At 39.6% G+C, this 19,579-nt stretch overlaps 1 protein-coding gene across 1 annotated transcript in view; it reads left to right on the plus strand.

The window, feature by feature from the left end:
• Positions 1–19,145, plus strand: part of LOC121294518 (leucine-rich repeat-containing protein 49-like) — a 115,146-nt gene extending 96,001 nt beyond the window's left edge. Inside the window, exons 9-10 of the mRNA XM_041218313.1 lie at positions 16,930–17,083; positions 17,475–19,145. Coding sequence (XP_041074247.1) covers positions 16,930–17,083; positions 17,475–17,684 — 364 coding nt within the window. The 3' untranslated portion in view covers positions 17,685–19,145. The remainder of the gene's footprint in view (positions 1–16,929; positions 17,084–17,474) is intronic.
• The last annotated feature ends 434 nt before the right edge of the window (positions 19,146–19,579 follow it).

Here is a 19,579-nt window from a genome sequence, read left to right on the forward strand (position 1 = left end):
CAACAAAAACTCCTAGGTCTTTTTCATAGATTCCTTCATCAATTTCAGTATCTCCCTGTGAACGTGTGGTTTGTTGTGCGTAGTGATGGGGTGATGCAGATGATCCAAACAATGACAGACACAAAGTTCACGGTTTAATTCCTCCAACCACTTTTATCATTCAGAAATAATAAATCTGGCTGTACCCAGCAATGGGTATTGCCATCGCAACAAGGAGGGGTTACAATCCTGAAATTATAATAAAGAAAACACAGACACAACACAAACAGACACGTCTCCGGACAGTGCTCTTGTTGAAGGTGCGGTGCTGGAACAGTGATGTCAGCTAAGTGCAGGTGCAGTGAAGTTCAAGTGAACCGCTGGCCCCAAGGCTACAGCTCCCAGCTCCGTGCTCGATCAGTCTGGTGATAGAAAACACACAGTGTTGCAAAACAAACACCCACTTAGCTCCGTCTCTCAAAACACAGTCCTTGTTTCCTCCCATCAACCACAACAAAGGAACCGATCACAAAGGAACCGATCACAACGTCACATCCCTAAAGTACCTTTAGCCCTGCCCCCTCCAACAGCTAGTTCAATCACATCTCCTCCAATTCATGAATGAAACTTCGCTCACCATACTAGGGCGATGACTTCTAGTACCGTGACGTCGTCCCTTTCCTGAATGGCCGGCTTCTGACTGCCGCTGCAATGAACTGCCCAAACATTCAATACGGGGCAAATAATTCCTGCTGTGCAGTACTCTCACAGGTCGTGAGGAAGATTGTTGCTCCAGATTCATTCGCTCTTTGTCACACTCCTATATTGTATTTATAATGCACATTTTTATTGCCTGTGTGCAGTAATTATACTTTTCTCTATTAAATGTCATTTGCCCAGTTCTGAATCTTGTCTAGATCATTTTGAATGACCTTTGCTGCTGCAACAGTGTTTGCCACTTCCAATTTTTGTGTCTGTAAATTGAACAAGGTTGCTTACTATACCTGAATCTAAGTCATTAATATAGATTAGGAATAGCAGAAGACCTAATACTGATCCCTGTGGTACACCACTGGTTACCTTGAGGTTTCTCCTCTAATCAGTACTTTCTATTTTCTAAATGTTAACCTCTCCTTAATCAATGTGCATACATTTCCTTGACTCCCTACTTTCAGTTTTAGAATTAATCTTTTATGTTTGACTTTGTCAAAAACTTTATGGAAATCTAAATAAACCGTGTCCTATGCTTTGCAATTATCCATTGTCGATCTTGCATCATCAAAAAAATCAAGCAGGTTAATTAGACATGATCTCCCTGTACTAAAACCATGCTTCGTACCCTTGAGGTTGGTTTTGCTCAAATGTGTTAGACGATTTGATTTCTGGTGGTTGTTTTTAACGAAGTTTCTTTTTTTTCCCTGCCTCTGCCTACCTGAACCCAGCTGTTTTGACCCTCTTCTATCTCTCTCATGACTTTCAGTCTGTAAGGGTTGTGGACTTCCAAGAATTGTGGATGTTCCAGCTCCTCAAGCTCCTGTTGCTGTCTCATTTCCTGCAGCTCCATTTCTAGTATATCGTGCGGCACTTTACACACACTTGGTTTAGCTCTGCTGGGTTTTCTAGGATTTCCCACATCATGCAGGTGTCACAGATTACTGGCTTGAAGACCATGTTAATTTTTAGTTTTTTGAAGTTTAGCTTAGAGCTTCTGCAGCTGACAACCTGCTTTCAAATTGCTCTGTACTTTTCCATGACTGTACTTCTCCCACGCTGTCGCTGGGAAGATTGCCTGGCTTATGCCTGTATCTGTTATGCTTTTAGCTCCGCCCCTCCCCTTTGTCTCAGAACCGAGCCGGATTTGAATCAGCTGCTCCGTGCTTCAACTTGTTGTCAGAAAAAGTCACACAGCTGTTAGAATTTAACAGCTGTGCACTTTGTTTCCCAGGAAAAATAACCTGCATTTTGGTGGTCTTTTCCAGCACGATTTACCATGCGATATATGAAGGGCTGCAATGCCAGATACCATCGAGTTATCTGGGCATTGCTCTCCTTCATTGTGCTTAACTACTTGAGTGGGGTGTTGTAACGGACTGACAGCAAATAAAAAAAAAAAAAAAAAGGGGTCCTCAATTAATGAATTTAATACCACACACACAGACCAGTAAACTATATACAAGCGAATCACAAACAATTTAAGGAAAGCACACAAGTAGTAGCGGGAAAGGTAACAAACAATTTTAAAGTCAGGGAATGAAGTAGAGATCTGGAATAGCTAATTGCTGATATGGTAAGAAAACCTATAAGTGCACAAGCTATATATGATAGATAGATAGAGAGATAGATAGATATAGATATTCACTCAGACACACACACACACACACACACACACACTAAGGCCATTACACACATATATCACTCATGCAAAGCAATGTCCCGAACAAATCAAGTGCAAAAATAATTCAAGTAATCCAACAAAGCAAAAAAGAAACAAATCCAAAATTCAAGAAAAACACAGCCCAGCAGGAAAAAAGAAAAAATAGAAAAAACAAACCCAGAGTGATCTCACATGACTGTTTGTATGTTGTCCAAGAGATGCTTCAAGGTAGTATAGCCATTATTTAAAGTCATTTTCTTGTAAATAAAATCCTGAAAGCAAACTGGAACCCATTCAGTACCTGCGTACAAACCCACACCTCCATACATAAAATGGAGAAACACAGAACACAGACTCCCTTCCCTTCCCCCTCTTCCTGTTTAACAAGGCCAAGGCTCATTGGAGTTCGCCCTTCTTAAAGGGAAATCCCTGATTGATAGATACAATGAATATAAAGCCCCCTGGCCAGGCATTTTAACCTAAAGGGAGTGATTATTTAAACACTTGTAGCGACATAGACATAGCCCCCCCCCCCCCCCCCCCATGCAATAGTACGATTTAAGGTTATGTTAACCGTGTCAGGGCATTGAAACTGCCATGGCAGGCTTCAATCCACTCCCATGACTCATCTTTTTTTTAAGTTGTTCAAAGGAACAGAAAGGTCAGCAACACGAGGGACGAACTTATGGTACCATCCGACAAGTCCTAGAAACCTCTGAACTTCCTTCACATTGGACGGTGCAGGATAGTCCCGAATTGCCTTGATTTTTCCAGGATCAGGAGAGACCTTTACCGGGTTGGGTCTTTTAACCTGAACTACACTGACCTCAGCTTTTCTTTTTGTGCTGGCTTTCATGGTCTTCTTTTCTCCAGGAGTTTGTACATTAACCTTAGCCCAGTACTCCTTTACACTAGACAGGTCCCTCTCCACCATGGTTCCAACTCGGACCAGCTCAGCCACAGTTTTCACTGTCCCAAGAAGGCTCCCAGCGAGCTTAGGGTTGGCATTGTTTAAAATCCTCCTGACCATGTCATGTTCCTCCATGTCTGGTCTTCAGCGCACACACAGCGTGGTAGTCATAAGCAAAATCACATATACATTCAGCTGGCAACTGGACATGCTGTCTTAGGTGGCCTTTAAGAAGTCAGTTGGCAGGAAAGCTTTAAGAAAAGCAGTTTTAAAGAGAACCCAGGTATGGATATGTTGTCACTCAGCAATCCATCAACTCTTAGCAGGTCCTTTTAAAACTGAAGATAAAGTAGCCTTTATTTCCTGCTCTTCCATGGGTCTCAGTGCTAAAAACTCATCACAATGGTCAAGGTAATTTACAGCATCTAATTTATCTTTACCTTCCCCAAATTAAGGAAAATTTATTTTAATGGGAAGTTTACTTGAAATTACAGCCCTACCCACTTTCTGTGTCACCATTGGGGCCATAGAGAAGCCTGCAAATGAGCCTTCAAAATCAGGACTGTGATCTAGACAGGTGACTGAACGTTGAAATCTTATTTTAGGTGTACTAATCTTTCTTGAAACTTTACTTAGCTCATTCTGCCACCAGGTGTCCTGACGCTGGAAACAATCAAACACAGCCCTTTCTAAGGTGGAAGCCATTGTGGAAAGTAACTTTTCTCTAACTCTTTATACAGTTGATCAGTGTGTTTTCTCAAACCTTCCTCTCTGATAATGTTACTTTGTTGAAAGAAAGTAAAATCGGTCTCTAACTCTGTAATGCGTTTATTTAGAGCGTCATTCATTTTTTCTAACTCAAACTGACTCACATATACATCATTATCATCATTCTCAACTTCTGCATCAATCTCAGTTTCACTCACATATAAACCACTCAACAATTGGGTTACTTCATTTACAGTGGTTCTGCTTATAACAGATTGACCAGCTGTGAAGTCTAGATCCACTAACATACCACTACTACTGTCTTGAGGACTTGTAGTGATGCCATCTTGACCCTCCATATTTATAAAAATAGGATGGGATTCAAGTGTAAAGAACACAGGTGTGGTGGTGTGGTGGTGGAGGGGGCCACCAATTCTGTAACAAAGAGATTCAGTTGACAGCAAATAAATAAATAAATAAACAAACAACCAGATTCCTCAATTAACAAATTTAAAACCACACACGCACCAGTAAACTATATACAAGTGAATCACAAACAATTTAAGGAAAGCACACAAGCAGTAGCAGGAAAGGTAACAAACCATTTTAAAGTCAGGGAATGAAGTAAAGATTTGGGATAGCTAATTGTTGATATGGTATGAAAACCTATAAGTGCACAAGTTTATATATATATATATATATATATATATATATATATATATATATATATATATATATATATATATATATATACATACACACACACACACACACACACACACACACACACACACACACACACACACACATATCACTCATGCAAAGCAATGTCCCGAACAAATCAAGTGCAAAAATAATTCAAGTAATCCAACAAAGCAAAAAAGAAACAAATCCAAAATTCAAGAAAAACACAGCCCAGCAGGAAAAAAAGAAAAAATAGAAAAAAACAAACCCAGAGTGATCTCACATGACTGTTTGTTTGTTTGTTAACACTTATTGTGTAGTTCAAGTGGCAGTAAAACAGCAACAAGTTGTCCAAGAGGTGCTTCAAAGTAGTATAGCCATTATTTAAAGTCATTTTCTTGTAAATTCAATTCTGAAAGCAAACTGGAACCCACACCGCCATACATAAAATGGAGAAACACAGAACACAGACTCCCTTCCCTTTGCCCTCTTCCTGTTTAACAAGGCCAAGGCTCATGGGAGTTCACCCTTCTTAAAGGGAAATCCCTGATTAATAGATACAATGAATATGAAGCCCCCTGGCCAGGCATTTTAACCTCATGGGAGTGTTTATTTAGACAGCCACCAGACTGACCTTTTCCACCAACTTCATGTACCGCTCCTCTGTCCGTCTGGTCTCTCATCACTGTGTGAATGTGTTTACATGCCTCCCTGATCTCACTGTATCAGAACAGATTAATCTGGATTGTGGACTCAACACTGGCTTGGAAAGTGGGGTAACCCAGATACTGAGGTAAATCAGCTCTCACACTGGGAAATTCACAGGGGTACCAGTGCCAACTAACATTATAGCTGCCCACCATGCATCATCTCCCCGTCAAAACCGAAGTACAGCTAACAAAGAAAATAGATCATTTCACTGGCTCATTTCTTTAACCCTTCAGAGTGGGCTTTACCTCTCTCAATCCAGCAATACCCAGAACATCTCAGGAGCACCAAATGTCTGTGGGCATCTTCTGATCCCATGACACAGCCAATCGGCTGTTTACACAGAGAAGCTCAAGCGCAGAAGTCCACGAGCTACCAGCCTCTGGAGGACAAAGGCCAACCAGCCCCACAGTAGTCCGCTTTATGTCACCAGGTGTCAGTAGGGTCCGCTGTATCATGATGAGGGGAAACAGTCCCTGTATCTTTTCCTCCCTAACCCGTGGGCAATGGGACACTTCCAGGGTTAACCCGTCAACTTTGCATAGTTAGGATGCACTCCTGCATTCACCTAACTGTATAATTCAAACTTCATATTGGCGAACCTTCAGTGGTCTTTAGCTTTTGACCCAACTTGTTAGATGAGTGTCTCCCAGCTTCTGTCAAACAGTTAAGTGTCCCAAGCAGTATGTTCAGTGGATTTAAACAGCAGTGCTTCTCCAAATACCATAACGACTGCCTGCATAAAAATTAAGAAACTCTATGGGACCCCGAGAGGCTCTTCAAGTCAAGACACTGCTGTGTGGTGTGCAGGATGAGTAGTGTTCTATGTTTCCAGTTTATTCAGAATTGTACTGAAAAATTACCGGATTTTTTTTTTAACTGAACGGCGGTTTTTACTGATTTATACACTATTTTTGTCTTTTATTTAATATTTTCCCAGTACTGTGTTCTAGGAAATACACAATATTTTGCTGTTTCACAATAAAATGCTGTTTGTTTTGACTCCCACATTGTAATGAGCAGCTCTACACTGTATATCCTAGGGTACAGTAGACATTTAGACATCAGATGATCAAATAACAAAAACTAAATTGAAATACTTTCACAAAAATATTATATTTTTAGTGGATGAGGAATGGAGAGAAAACATATCAGTTTATGAATATTCAAAAGAAAATATGTTTCTAAGTTTGCAAAAAGAAAAAATAGCAGAAGTGGGTCAGATGAGGTAGATGATGCATAGCACTGCAAATACTGCTGTACTGAGGAACATGTTCACACTGCCAATAAAAGAACATACTGAAAAATGAGCGACAAGTTAAACTAAAACACGACAGTGAACTGAGTGACAAGCAATCCATTTATCCTGCATTTACACATGCTTTAAAACAAAGAAAACACAGAATGATTATGTTAATGAGTTTGTCAGAGCGCTGTGCTTTGCTGGACAGCCACTGTTGCAGAGAGGTATGCATTGGTGACTTTGTGCAACAGTACTGTCTGTAGTAAAACACTGCCTAATGCCTACAATCTTAATCATAAATATTTGACAGAAAATGATGATGCTTTAGTTGTCAATTTTATTTATTTTTTTATGATTTCAAGATGAATAAACCTGGCTTGTTTTGTGCTGATGTAATGTTCATACCTTCTGTAGATACTATTTCCATCAGCACAGCGATTGCCCAAACTTTGCAAAGTACCGACTAACTTGGGAAAATGTGGCTTCGACTTACACAGACTTTGCTTCATCATGCATGCCAGGGACATTATTAATCAGAAACCAGAACTTCTATTCACCATATTCCACATGTAAAGTTTTTTTTTTTTTTTTTTTTTTCTGAGATTTATTTATCCATAATTGGATATTGTAAATAGGGGAGAAAATCACTGGTTAAATAATTGCACACTAAATTTATTTTAAAAAATGTAGGTATGATATGTTTACACTGAACAGTATGTCAATTGGTTATATTCTTGCAACTCTTGGAATAATTAGCAGCTGATGTTCATAGTAAAAGGCTTTGGAGAAGTGTTCTGAATTTTATTTTATTGAATTTTATTTTGCCAGACCAATACAATCATATACTTTGAATATGAGCAACATGGAGGCGTGAAACAAAAGACATTTAAACAGTTAAAATGCCTTAATAGGCAAGACATTTAACTAGAGAATGTCAAGACATGAGTTGGAGTTTCATTCCAAAATACTACAGCTATTTAGAGGGATCAGAGTTAAAAATAAAAATTGTCATAGAGCAGGGATCAAAATATCTTTCCATGCGACCAGAGAATTACAAGAATTAAACAGAACAACAAGATTCATTGTCTTCATTGCAGGAACTTAAATGACCGTGTGGCCGTCAGCCCAAGAATAACTAGAGTGGGAATAGCCAATTATATTGTGAGGTGGGCCAGGGGACACCTGATCATTTCTTTCTTGAATCCCTCAGGTCTCTCCTTGGCTCTTGATCCTGGGCACCGTGGTTTCCAGAGCTGCTGTTCCTCCTGGAAACACAGAGAGGGAAGGAGGAATCTGACACTTCTGTGAACCCTCATCCCTCCTCCTTCCTTCTCCCCCTTTGCAGTTTGCATGCTTCCTATTGTTTTTGTTTTGTGGATTCCTCGCCGCTGACAGCTTGGTGTTGCACTTGGCAAGGAGAACCTGCTCCTTCTAGCTTACACTGTGGCTGATCTGAATTAACACTTTCTTTGAATGCTTCTGCCTAAAATGGGAATAGTTGTTTCACTTTGGCACTTGTTATTACAGTTTTTACATTACCCTTACTATGACAACCATTATGAGTGGTTCTGTTGCTCCAATATTACGTTCTTGTCATTTTTTTTTTCCTAAATCTGTCTTTACCTGTCTTTGAGCTTGTCTGGAGAATCCTAAGTGCCGGGACTAAACATCCTCATTCAATTAAAATCCTGTGACAACATTACCTTTCAACTTGTTCACCTACTCTCTGTCTAAGTTCATAGGGATTTGAAAGATCACATTGTTACATGATTTGAATGGAATGAGGAAGGCTGTTGAGTGCTGAAGCAAAGTCAAGTAATGACAGATTTACAGAAAAATTATAATAACTCAGTATGGGAGCAACAGAATCCAGAAGCGCTCCGAATGACTGAAAAAAAAAAAACTATCAAAATGACTGTAAAAAAACTACTAAAATAACATTTGAAGCAACACACTCTTTAAGTAGTCAGATGAGGGACAATGTCTTCCTCACAAAACTCTACCAAGAATTACAACCAAAAGGATGCAACTGTATTTCCTGCTTTTCAGTCCTGGGCTTCTTTCAAGCAGAAAAGCCCATACTATACTGTAGGATGAAGTGTATTGTTAACTGCAGGTATGTCTGTCGGCCCGTCCATTAATATTCATCTCTTGAATAATTGAAGCTACGCTAGGGATCCAATTCGGTTAACGTTTAGCTAAGTAAAAGCATTTGAGTAAAAGATTCATTCAAGTATTTTAGTATTTTCAAAAGTTTTGTTTAAGATTCAGTTAAAAACTTTTGATGCAGCTATTGCAAAAAGTATAATTATGTAATCCAGTTACGGGGTTGCCAACTTTCTTTGTGTTGCTTCTCAGATTACTTTCAAGATAGTGCAAAGGGTGTAATAATTAAAGGATTTAAGGCTGCTGCTATAAAAAAGGAAGGTGTGCCTCAGGGCTCAGGCCTCAGTCTTTTACTCTTAGTGATTATGTATGTGAAATACTTTGTGCCACACCCTAAAAATTTATCATATGTTGCCATGTTTTCATGTGGTTGTGAATTTGTGCACAGTGAACTAAACCGTAACATTAAAATGTATTTAGTATCCCCAACGAAGGGGATGTAGTGGAGGGCTCACATGTACCCATGTAAGTACATGCTTAAGATATATCTTGAGAACTGATCTTCCAATTGTGAAGAAACAAGGCAGCACATTGATTAGAGAGTGGCGTCTTCCTTAGGTATGCATTCTAGCTTGGTTTGATGTGATATAAGAAAAGTATATGAAAAGTCTTGCTTGAATTATATGAAACTAAATTGACAGGTACATGATACATCTGTCTGTATATGTGTGTATTTTTAGCTCTATCTTGAGAACAGCTTGTTTTATTCTCAGCTATGCCCATTAGTATGGGCACCGTGTTTTAAGGTCTGGATGTACTCTCACTCGTCTTAGCTGTATATACTTTGCATTTGTGTTTATTAAAATGTGGCTCAACCTTCTTTTACTTCATCACTGCCTCTAGATGACTGTCACAGCATGTACAAGCCTGGGTTAAAGAAATGAGACAAGTCTGAGGTATATATTTTGTCACTCTCGAAAACTCTTTTTCAAAAAGATTTTCACTGCAGGAGTGAATTCAGAACTGATGATAGTCTGGGCCATGTACTTAGAACAAGTGCAATGCTCATTACATTCTGAAGATGACACTAGAGACCAGAAAGATGGAAGATTGGTCACAGAACAACTTGTTAACTCATCAAAACAGTATCAGAATGGGGACACAGAGCATGTTAGTGTATGGGCATAGCCAGTTCTGTTGTTCATATAGATTATAATGAAGTGAGTATTTTGTGAGATTCCACAGATTGAGCATCATTAGAAAATGGCGCCCCAGGAGAAATGAAAGATGAGATTGTTACATCAGCTCATTCAAATTTCTACCACCCCAAACTTGGCTTTGTGCAGTACTTCACCCAGTTCAATGATAAGTCAATACTTTCTCAATGAACTTAAAATTATTCAGTTATGGGTGGGCGAAATAGAACTATTTAATTGTTCTAATTTACAAAACAAGTCCTGTCTTATTATTTGTGCCTTTGTGCTATTTACAGGATGAAGCCCATGGCTAGATGCAAAATATGCTATAAAAGCTATATTAAAATAACAGTAACTGTTTGTTTACTGTACTGTGTGAGAAAAAAAAAAAATTCTCTGTATTCTGTTTTTTTTTTCCACAGAAACACTCTACGCAGCTGCTAGGCTCAGCTGAGCTGTGTTACATTGAGACGCGCTGGGTCAGGCTGCTTGCAGTTTTTCTCAATGTCTCATTGTCACATTAAGATCTGCTTGCAGAATTAGCGTGAAGACTGTTAGCTGAAAATAGGCTTTCCTTAGTTTTCGAACTATTGGTCAGCTTGGGCTAACTGTAAGTCTCAGACCTGCTACCGTTCCGGTCGGTATTTTGTACGACGAACAAGGTTACATTTGCCGATTCACTAGCAGTCGTTGAGCTCTGCTTTGGATCGGACTGCCTGCACTTCTTCCCATAGTGTCTCTTTGCCGCTCTGGTTTCTGCTTGCAGTAACACTGCGAATCTTCCTACAGTGTTGGTGTGTTGCGTTAAGCCAGAAGCTATACAGGTGGGCATCTCTGTATTTTGTTTCTTCGGTAACTGTAGGTCACTGATCTGCCACTGTTCTTGGTGAACGAGGTTACTGTATAGCTCGTGTGCATCATGCTCCATGCAGTGTACCGTACCGTTTGCACCATACCATTATACCATGCACTGTACTGTGTGTACCGTGCTCCATGCACCGTACCATGTGCACCATGTACCGCACCATTGCACCGTACTGTTTGTACTGTACCATGCATGCCATGCATTGTACACTGTACAGTACCATGTGCACCATACTGTGGGTACCACACACCGTGTAATACAGTACACCATGCAAGCAACATACAGTGTGTGTCATGCCGTGTGTCTCTATTTAAAAAAAGGTTTGTTTCCAAGGATAGTTCCGGGCACTGCCATTCGGCCTCTCTTTAGCTCCCCGTGCCTTTTGGAGGCTATTCTGGCCCTGTTGAGATAACAGAGTACTAAATTATCTGGACGACTGGCTCACTTGTGTTCAGTCTCCAGTGCAGACTGTGACTCACATGGAAATAGTCACAGATCACCTTCACCATTTAGGTCTGTCAGTGCACAGTGCAAAGAGCAAACTCACACCTTCTCAGACAGCCTCCTGTTTAGGAGTGTGTCTGGATTATGGGTCGTGGACCTTGTTCTAGGGCGCATCTGTCAGGGGCATTTGTGATGCAGAAGTGTGGGCTACTCCCATATTTTGGTGTGGTTCTATTAGTTGTATGTCATGGATCCACAAATCCCTGGGTTTGGAACAAGAGAGTTAAGGGTGGCCTCGAGCTGGACCCTTACAGCATAAACATAGAGGTGAGTTATCCCTCAATTTTTTTAGCCGTAACTGCTTGTACTGGGGTTCCTCATGGTAACGAGCAAGGTGCCGTTGGCTTAGCCTTGTCACATTCCAGTTGGTCAGCATATATTGCCTTGCGACAGCTTTGGTATTCATACCCATGTGGTAATGATTACATTTCAGACTGGATAGGAACCGTTAAGTTATTATCATAACACTGTTTCCCTGAAATAGAAATGTAACCATTAACCTTCAAGGTCCCTGTCTTCATTATTGGAGCAAGTCTTGAAGGAAAAATGATGATGATATCAGGGTCAGCAGTCTTTTTATACCCTCGGGGGTGGGTGTGACTGCGCCACTGGCACTACATGCAGCTTTGGAATATCTATTCAGGTTTGACGGTATCAAAGGATTAATACCCATGAGGTAATGGTTACATTTTTTTCAGGGAACCAGGGTTATGATAATAACCTAACGTTCCTGCACAGATCTGTTTATATTAGATGTATTAACATGTTTGTCACTAACTGGCACACTTTAAGTCCTAGGCTGTTTCTATTTGTGATTGTAACTAACAAAATAATTACATATATTTTACCTTCCATTCATTATACGCAGTAGGTCCAGGTTTGAAAGAAACACATGTTCTACTAAACATGTATTTTCATGTTAAAATGTGATTTCTGGTACTACACTTGGTTAAAAAAAAAAATCTTTGTTAGCAAGCCATGCTTTTCAGTTCAGAAGTGGCACAGGATTTCATTAAAATGACTTACTATGAAATGAAAATACACAGCCAAATCTTACTGGGATGGTCCTAGGTTATCACCGTCACTTTTGTCAGCCTTGTGACCCAGTGTAATTGATTTGACCTTGTTGTGTCTTTGCACTATCACAAAGGTATGTTGTACAAGGCAGCTGATTGACAGAAAGTCTTTTTTTATATGTTCTAATGTAGTCGGGTTAAACAAAATTAGAATTTGGGAGTCCCCATACAAGGAGCATTAGAAATATGTGTCTGCTTTGAGAGCAATCTAATAATAACCAGAGAGAACAACAATTAAACATGATTCGTAGGGATTTGCAAACTGGAGAATAGCTCCTGTTACTAAAAGGTTACTACAAGAAATGGAAGGGTGGTTTAGCTGTACCGCACACCAAGTATACTCTATGTTTATGTCAAAAGTACTGTACTTCCAATGAACAGCTTCAATGCTATAGGTTTAAATAGATTACTTTGTTTTGCACTATTTTGGCAAGGCATATGTAGAGTTTGTCACTAGAGCAATAGTTTCATTAACATTTCACAAGGTATATGATTGAAAATGAACATTGAACTAATACGTATACCATTCAAATATAATTATAATCTAATAATATAATCTATATATAATCTAATCTCAATATCTGTGTTCCCTCATTGTGTCATGAGGATTGTTCATGATCTGTTTTTGTATCTCCATTCTATGTTATTCAGTACTCTTTTTTAAAATCTGGTCCTTATGTGGACCTGCAGACCACTTATTTGAATCCATGAATGTAATGCCATGTGTAACATGTTCATACTCACAGTGCACCATATAAAGTCTCTACTCAGAGAGCCCTGCAGTGATGGCACTGTGGAGCCGGAGAACAGCACTGCCAGGTTATCACCCTCATCAGTGACATGCTGAGAAGTGAGTCCAGAAGCACTGGGTGTAACCTGGCACTCTCTCCCTGCTCCCACAGCAGCAAGTACTCTGGGAAACTCAGATTCAGTACGCAGCCACAGGAAATAACAATAACAAAATCTCTTACCTTAGTAAATATACAGTAAAAGGTGCATACATTCTTTATATATATATATATATATATATATATATATATATATATATATATATATATATATATATATATATATATATATAACATATTTACACACTTTACATTTTTGTTTTGCTTCCTGAGCTAAAACAGAGCTTACATATGGCATCCATACCATCCTGCTGCTGCAAGTAGTAGCAGAGGATGGCTGTTTGCTCACAGAGAGACAGTGTGGCCAGGAAGAAGCTTGCGTGCATGACACATACTATGGAAGAATGTAGTAAACATTCACCCAGGATTTATTTTTCAGTGTTAAAATGAACATAATTGTGGGACACTGCAGTTTTAAAAAGATGTGTAGTAGTAGTCCCTGAGTGGCTCATCTGGTAAAGGCATGGACTTGTTTTGTGCAGGGTACGGTCAATTTGCATCTTAGCTGTGCAAAGTTCCTAAAATTGGTAGGGACTGTTTGTCCCTAAAGCAGAGTCCTGCAGGACTGGCCTTGGTCCCCCAGGGGCTGGTAGCTCATCGACATCCGCTGTGGAGTCCCTGGGGATCTCCTGAGCTGCTATGGGTGTCTGCTATGGAGCCCATGGGGATCTCCTGAGCTGCTGTGGGTATCTGCTGTGGAAACCCTGGGGATCTCCTGAGCTGCTGTGGGTGTCTGCTATGGAGTCCCTGGGGATCTCCTGAGCTGCTGTGCGTGTCTGCTATGGAGTCCCTGGGGATCTCCTGAGCTGCTGTGGGTATCTGCTGTGGAACCCCTGGGGATCTCCTGAGCTGTTGTGGGTGTCTGCTGTGAAAACCCTGGCCTAGACGATATAGTATATATATATATATATATATATATAATATATTATATATATATAGATATTATATATATATTCTATATATATATAATTATGCATATTAATGTGTTAATTAACTATTAACTCTTTATGATATATATATATATATATATATATATATATATATATATATATATATATATATATATTATATATATATATATATATACGATATATTTACTCGGTGGTCGGTATCGGCCCACCAGATATTATGCTGGAGGTCAAAATGAGCCACCAGCCACCAGCCGGGAAGCTAAACTGTGGATAGGACATTTATTTCCCCTTTTCTGCCTCTCAGACCTCTTACTTACTCAATATATTGGTATGTCTGAATAGCTAACTGTTATATCTTCTTGTATAGGGGCGTCCGATAATGCAGTCACGTTTAATCTATTATGACATTTATTCATAATTTGTCATTGTTATCATTTTATGCCTGCCGTGCATGTCCTTGAATATACTCAAGAATAAACTGTCAGAAGTCTTTCATTTTACTTTTGATTCTGTCTACATATGCTGATCCTTACACATATTTGATTGTCTTTCACCATCTTTGTCCTCCTAGATTGTTCAAAAGGATATCTGTGTTAAACTTAGGTAAAGTTGAAGTATTTGTACTAATTAAACCAGCAGTTTAAAAAGAGTTCCTGTTGCCCTTTTTCATGTTATGGTTTTAAATAATCTCAGGAATGCTTAGTGGAGTGTGAGAGAAGGAAGGCCAGGACAGTGCATGTATGTTTCTCGAATGTACAGAATCTCAGCGACGGATGACCTGGAATGTGTACAGTGGTGGTGGCTCATTCCATATGTTCCATGCTTCCAACACCACTGTGGTCTGCAGATCAGGCCAGCGTTCCTTTCTCAGGAAGTGCAGTGCTAATCGGAGCTGATTCAAACTGATCCCCTGCACAGAGCCAGTGGGGCTGTACCCCTCCACTCCACAATCTGGAACAAATCACTCAACCCGGCTCCTGTTGCGGTGCTGCATAGCTGCCATACAGGTACCTGCTGAACCAAGCCAGCAGCTTCCTGAACTGCAGAATGCAGAGAGACGGTTATTAAGGAAGATTGAGAAACCTCCCAAAATCGCATTTATATTAAACTTTTGCTGTACTGCTTCAGGTTCATTGACAGTGCTAGTGACTACAGTTGGGCAACTCAAATGTGTTTCAGATTTGACGAATATGGCATACAGATATGGGAATGTCAGTTACAGTACTGTTCTTTCCTAGAGAGTAATGTTCAAAAGTGTAGTCAACATACAGATTGTAATTATGACAGACTTGTTTTTAATTCATAAACATCTAAACTAGAGCTGCACAAACCGATTATTGGATTGGTCAGAGCTAGCTCTCCACAGGTGAGGCATTGGTGCTGATTGGGCTCATTTACCCTTCCAAGTGAAACAACTGAAGAAACAGCTGCCTGGATTTGAGTGGCTTGCTGATCCCCACAGAGTCTAAGAAAAGTAGTAAATCAGAGCAACTGTTTCTTCACTTGTTTCACTTTGAGTGATAAATGAGCCCATTCAACACCAATTCCCATCACCTGATTGCTAGCACCTGATTTCCGTGGAGAACTCAATCAGAATAATGGAATAAGGGGTTTATGGAGCACTAATCAAAATGTAGCAAAAAGAATGGAAACACAAATCCATTATTAATATTTTCTTGTCTTGCTTCATAAGCATGCAGTGTAGTCAGCAGTCTGGGGATTTGTATCAACAACATATCATGATGGTATTGCAGTTAATAGTGTTACTTCACACGTAAGCATGGAGTGTAGAGAACAGATATGCATCTTTACAAAATCTGACACAAATGTGTTGCATATTTATCAAAAGATTTTGGTTAAAACAGAGCCTGAAACGATACCTAATCAAACATGGATTTAAAGTCTGCCACAGTGGGGTTCAATTTTACACTCGAATATTCCTCCAATGTGAGTAGCATTGCATCTTAATTGTGCATTTAGTTGTCTACATAGAATAGCAAGGTTGAGGTCAATCGTCACATCTCAAAACCAAGACACATTGTAAATAATTGATAAGACTAATTAAACCATTTAAATATAGGTAATTTATTGGTTAAATAGCCATCCTCTCAGTATTTTTAATTTGTTTTTATTTTTAGCAGCTAGCTAATTTCTGTACACTCCCAGGTGTATAATTTGTGGTTTATTAGTTTATCTTGCCGTGTTGTGTTATATACATATTACTACTTTTTTTAATAATAATAATAATAATAAAACTACCATATTACACAATTGTAGATTCTTATTGAATATAAACAAAATGGAAATGCATGGCGTACTGAAGAATAAGCAAGTGAATCTGTTAATCACTTTGTATAAAAATAATGTTCTTGATTACTCAAGTACCCTTTTTTAAAATTTGTTTTCACTGCAGGTACCATAAACTAAGTTACATAGAAAGCAGTCGTTTACATTATTTTGACAAAAGGTATTTGGAGTGTCTCACACTACACTTTTTTAAAAATGTTCAGAAAAATGTCAGAACACAGGGACCTTTGATGGAAAACTGGTACTGTCTCGGCTAAACCAGGACATCTGGTCAACCTATCCATATTCCCCAACCACCAAAATAAAAGTAAAATATTACCATGAAAGATGTATTTGTTCTCCAGACTTTCTGAATAGACTTTATGGGCTGAGGTTTTTATTTTGCCTGTGGAAAGGTGAAGATGGAAGTGCTATGAACCCTGCTCACAGTTTTTCTCTTGGTCTCTCCAGGAAGCATCAGCTGCAGTTCCTGCTGGAGGGCCAGGGGCAAAAGGCGGGCCTGAGCCCTGTGGAGCTGCGAGAAAACAGGAAGCTGCTGGGAGAGAGGCTGGACCGAGCCATCTTCAACTACCCTAGCAGAGACGGGGACACGGACAGGAGCGAGGTACAGGGGATTGTTGGGGGGATCAGAGAATATCACAGACATCTGCAGAGCTTTTTGAGATGTTATAGTAATAAAATAATGACTTGGATCGCATTATTGAGGAGTTTTGTGATAAAACAAGTGATCAGAAGAGGATTTATCAGTATGCATGTCTATAAAGAGATATGTGAAAAATACAGTGAATAAGGGGTGGAGCTTGGCTGGAGATGCATTACTGATGTTGTTTTGCCATGCATTGTAAATAATGGTCTGAGCACCAAAGGACTAACAATGTCTTGAATAAGCAGGGAACTGAAAATTCTGAATCCCGTAAAGAACAAAACATTTGTAGCATGTTTGAATACTGAGTACACTATGACAGCTCTAATGTTTTTGTGTAACTCTATCTCAGAAAGCTGCTCGCCAGGAGAGGGCGCAAGTGAGCCGGTGCTATGTGCAGGGGCTGGTGCAGGAAGCAGCAAGCACCAATCTGAAAGGAGAATCTCTTCACAAGCTGTGGTCATCACTGTTCATGGAGCTGGTCCGAGACAGTGTGGTGGAAATGAGAGACCGCCCAACCTTCCGCAGAGTCTGCCTTCAGAGGATCTCAGAGACCAAATAACACCCAGCTGCTCCACACACCACACCCAGCTTGCTCACACCACACCCAGCTTCATCACACCACACCCAGCCTCCTAACATCACAGCTTCCTCACACCACACCTACCATGCTCCTCACACCACACCCAGCAGCTCCTCACACTACACCCAGCCTCCTCCTCACATCACACCCAGCAGCTCCTCACACTACACCCAGCAGCTCCCCACACCATACCCAGCAGCTCCTCACACTACACCCAGCAGCTCCTCACACCACACCCAGCAGCTCCTCACGCCACACCCAGAAGCTCCTCACACCACACCCAACAGCTCCTCACACCACACTTAGCCTGCTCCTACAACCACTTCCAGCGTCCTCACACCACACACCAGGGACGAATGTGCCACCTTTTGTTTTCAGCATCAAAACTTTCCTGAACAAACATACTGTGTTCGGACATTAAGGATTTCTGACAAAACCATTATAAAGCGTCTTCCACTAGTCCTGCTGCTGCTTCTTCTGTGAAAGGACTGAAAAAGAACTCTCGCCTTCGTACATCTCCTTCTGCTATGTGTTTATCCCCAGACATGTGGATAACATAGGGTTGTATGAGCAATGGAGGGCAGAGATATTCACCCCATGTCCAAAATATAACCAGAAAAGTAAAGCTATTTTAAACAGGTCAGTTTGTGCAAGTAAGAGGCTTGAGTGGTACTCGCAGAACTTCAGATATGTCCGGATATCAGACCTGTCTGAGCAACTGAATTCATGTTACCTTGTAGAACATGTTAAAGCATGCACAGCTAACAAAATATGTATGTATTACCATAACTTAGATCTCATATTTTCATATATGAAAGATGCACACATTGGGCTAAATCCTCAAAGCTGTTTATTCCAATTTGTCATTCACACATTTTTTTTTTTTTTTCAGAAAGGAGAAACACAACACAATAAAGTTACCAAACCTGAAATAAACAACCAAGGCTTTTAAATAAGGGGCTTGATGAAGTAACACATTGTTTCTTATTTGGGTTAGACGTTTCATTGGTGTTTTTTTTTCTATTTTGAATTGTGTTTTGCTGATGACAATTTAAAGTAAGTAGCTTTGCAAATCAGGCCCATTATTATTCAAAACAGTTTTTAAATATGTTATCTACAACCAGGACCAATATCCTAATTCTTGATAAGATTCCCTTTTGCAATTTATTATATTTAAAACAGGATTCTTTTTACTTCTCGATGACGTGGTGTTTTGTAGATTGGTGATTGACCTGATTAAAGGGCAGGGCTCTGTGATAAGGATCCTGGCTGTGTCTACAGTAAGTTTCCATTGCGTCTTGCTCAGACCCCAGGTTATCTATAGATCCTGCTATTAGATACCAATGGGTTGCTCAGACTGCCTGACAACTTGTTTTAAACCATTTCTTTTCTGATTTTTTAATCCATTTCTTTTCTGTTTCACATAGTTTTAATATAAAATAAATACATGAATGACAACTCTGGAATGAATTTCAATTTCTTTATCTATTCATGAAATGTTTTAGTTTTAACGTGCAGAAGCAGATAACTAATTTCTATGACTAAGGTAGATGATTCAAGTATTTTGAACCAAAAAAGTACATTAAGGCAAATGTAACTTGTATTACATTGTATTTTGGCAATGAAAAGGGTACTTTGGCATGGTGTTAGGGATTTTGAACCGCAGGCACTCAGTTCATAGAAAAATATCATGAGGGCTGATGGATTTCTGTGTTTATTGTTTTGTAATTTGAATGTTTTATATTCTAAGTTTTGTTCAAATTCAGATATATCAGTTACAACTTGTAACTTCAATCTGTTAACATGGTGTATGTACTATGATTTTACATTACCCAGTTTTAATAAACGGTCGCACAGATATAATACGAGTATTA

Source organism: Polyodon spathula, chromosome 19 (assembly GCF_017654505.1).
Source record: "Polyodon spathula isolate WHYD16114869_AA chromosome 19, ASM1765450v1, whole genome shotgun sequence".
NCBI lineage: Eukaryota > Metazoa > Chordata > Actinopteri > Acipenseriformes > Polyodontidae > Polyodon > Polyodon spathula.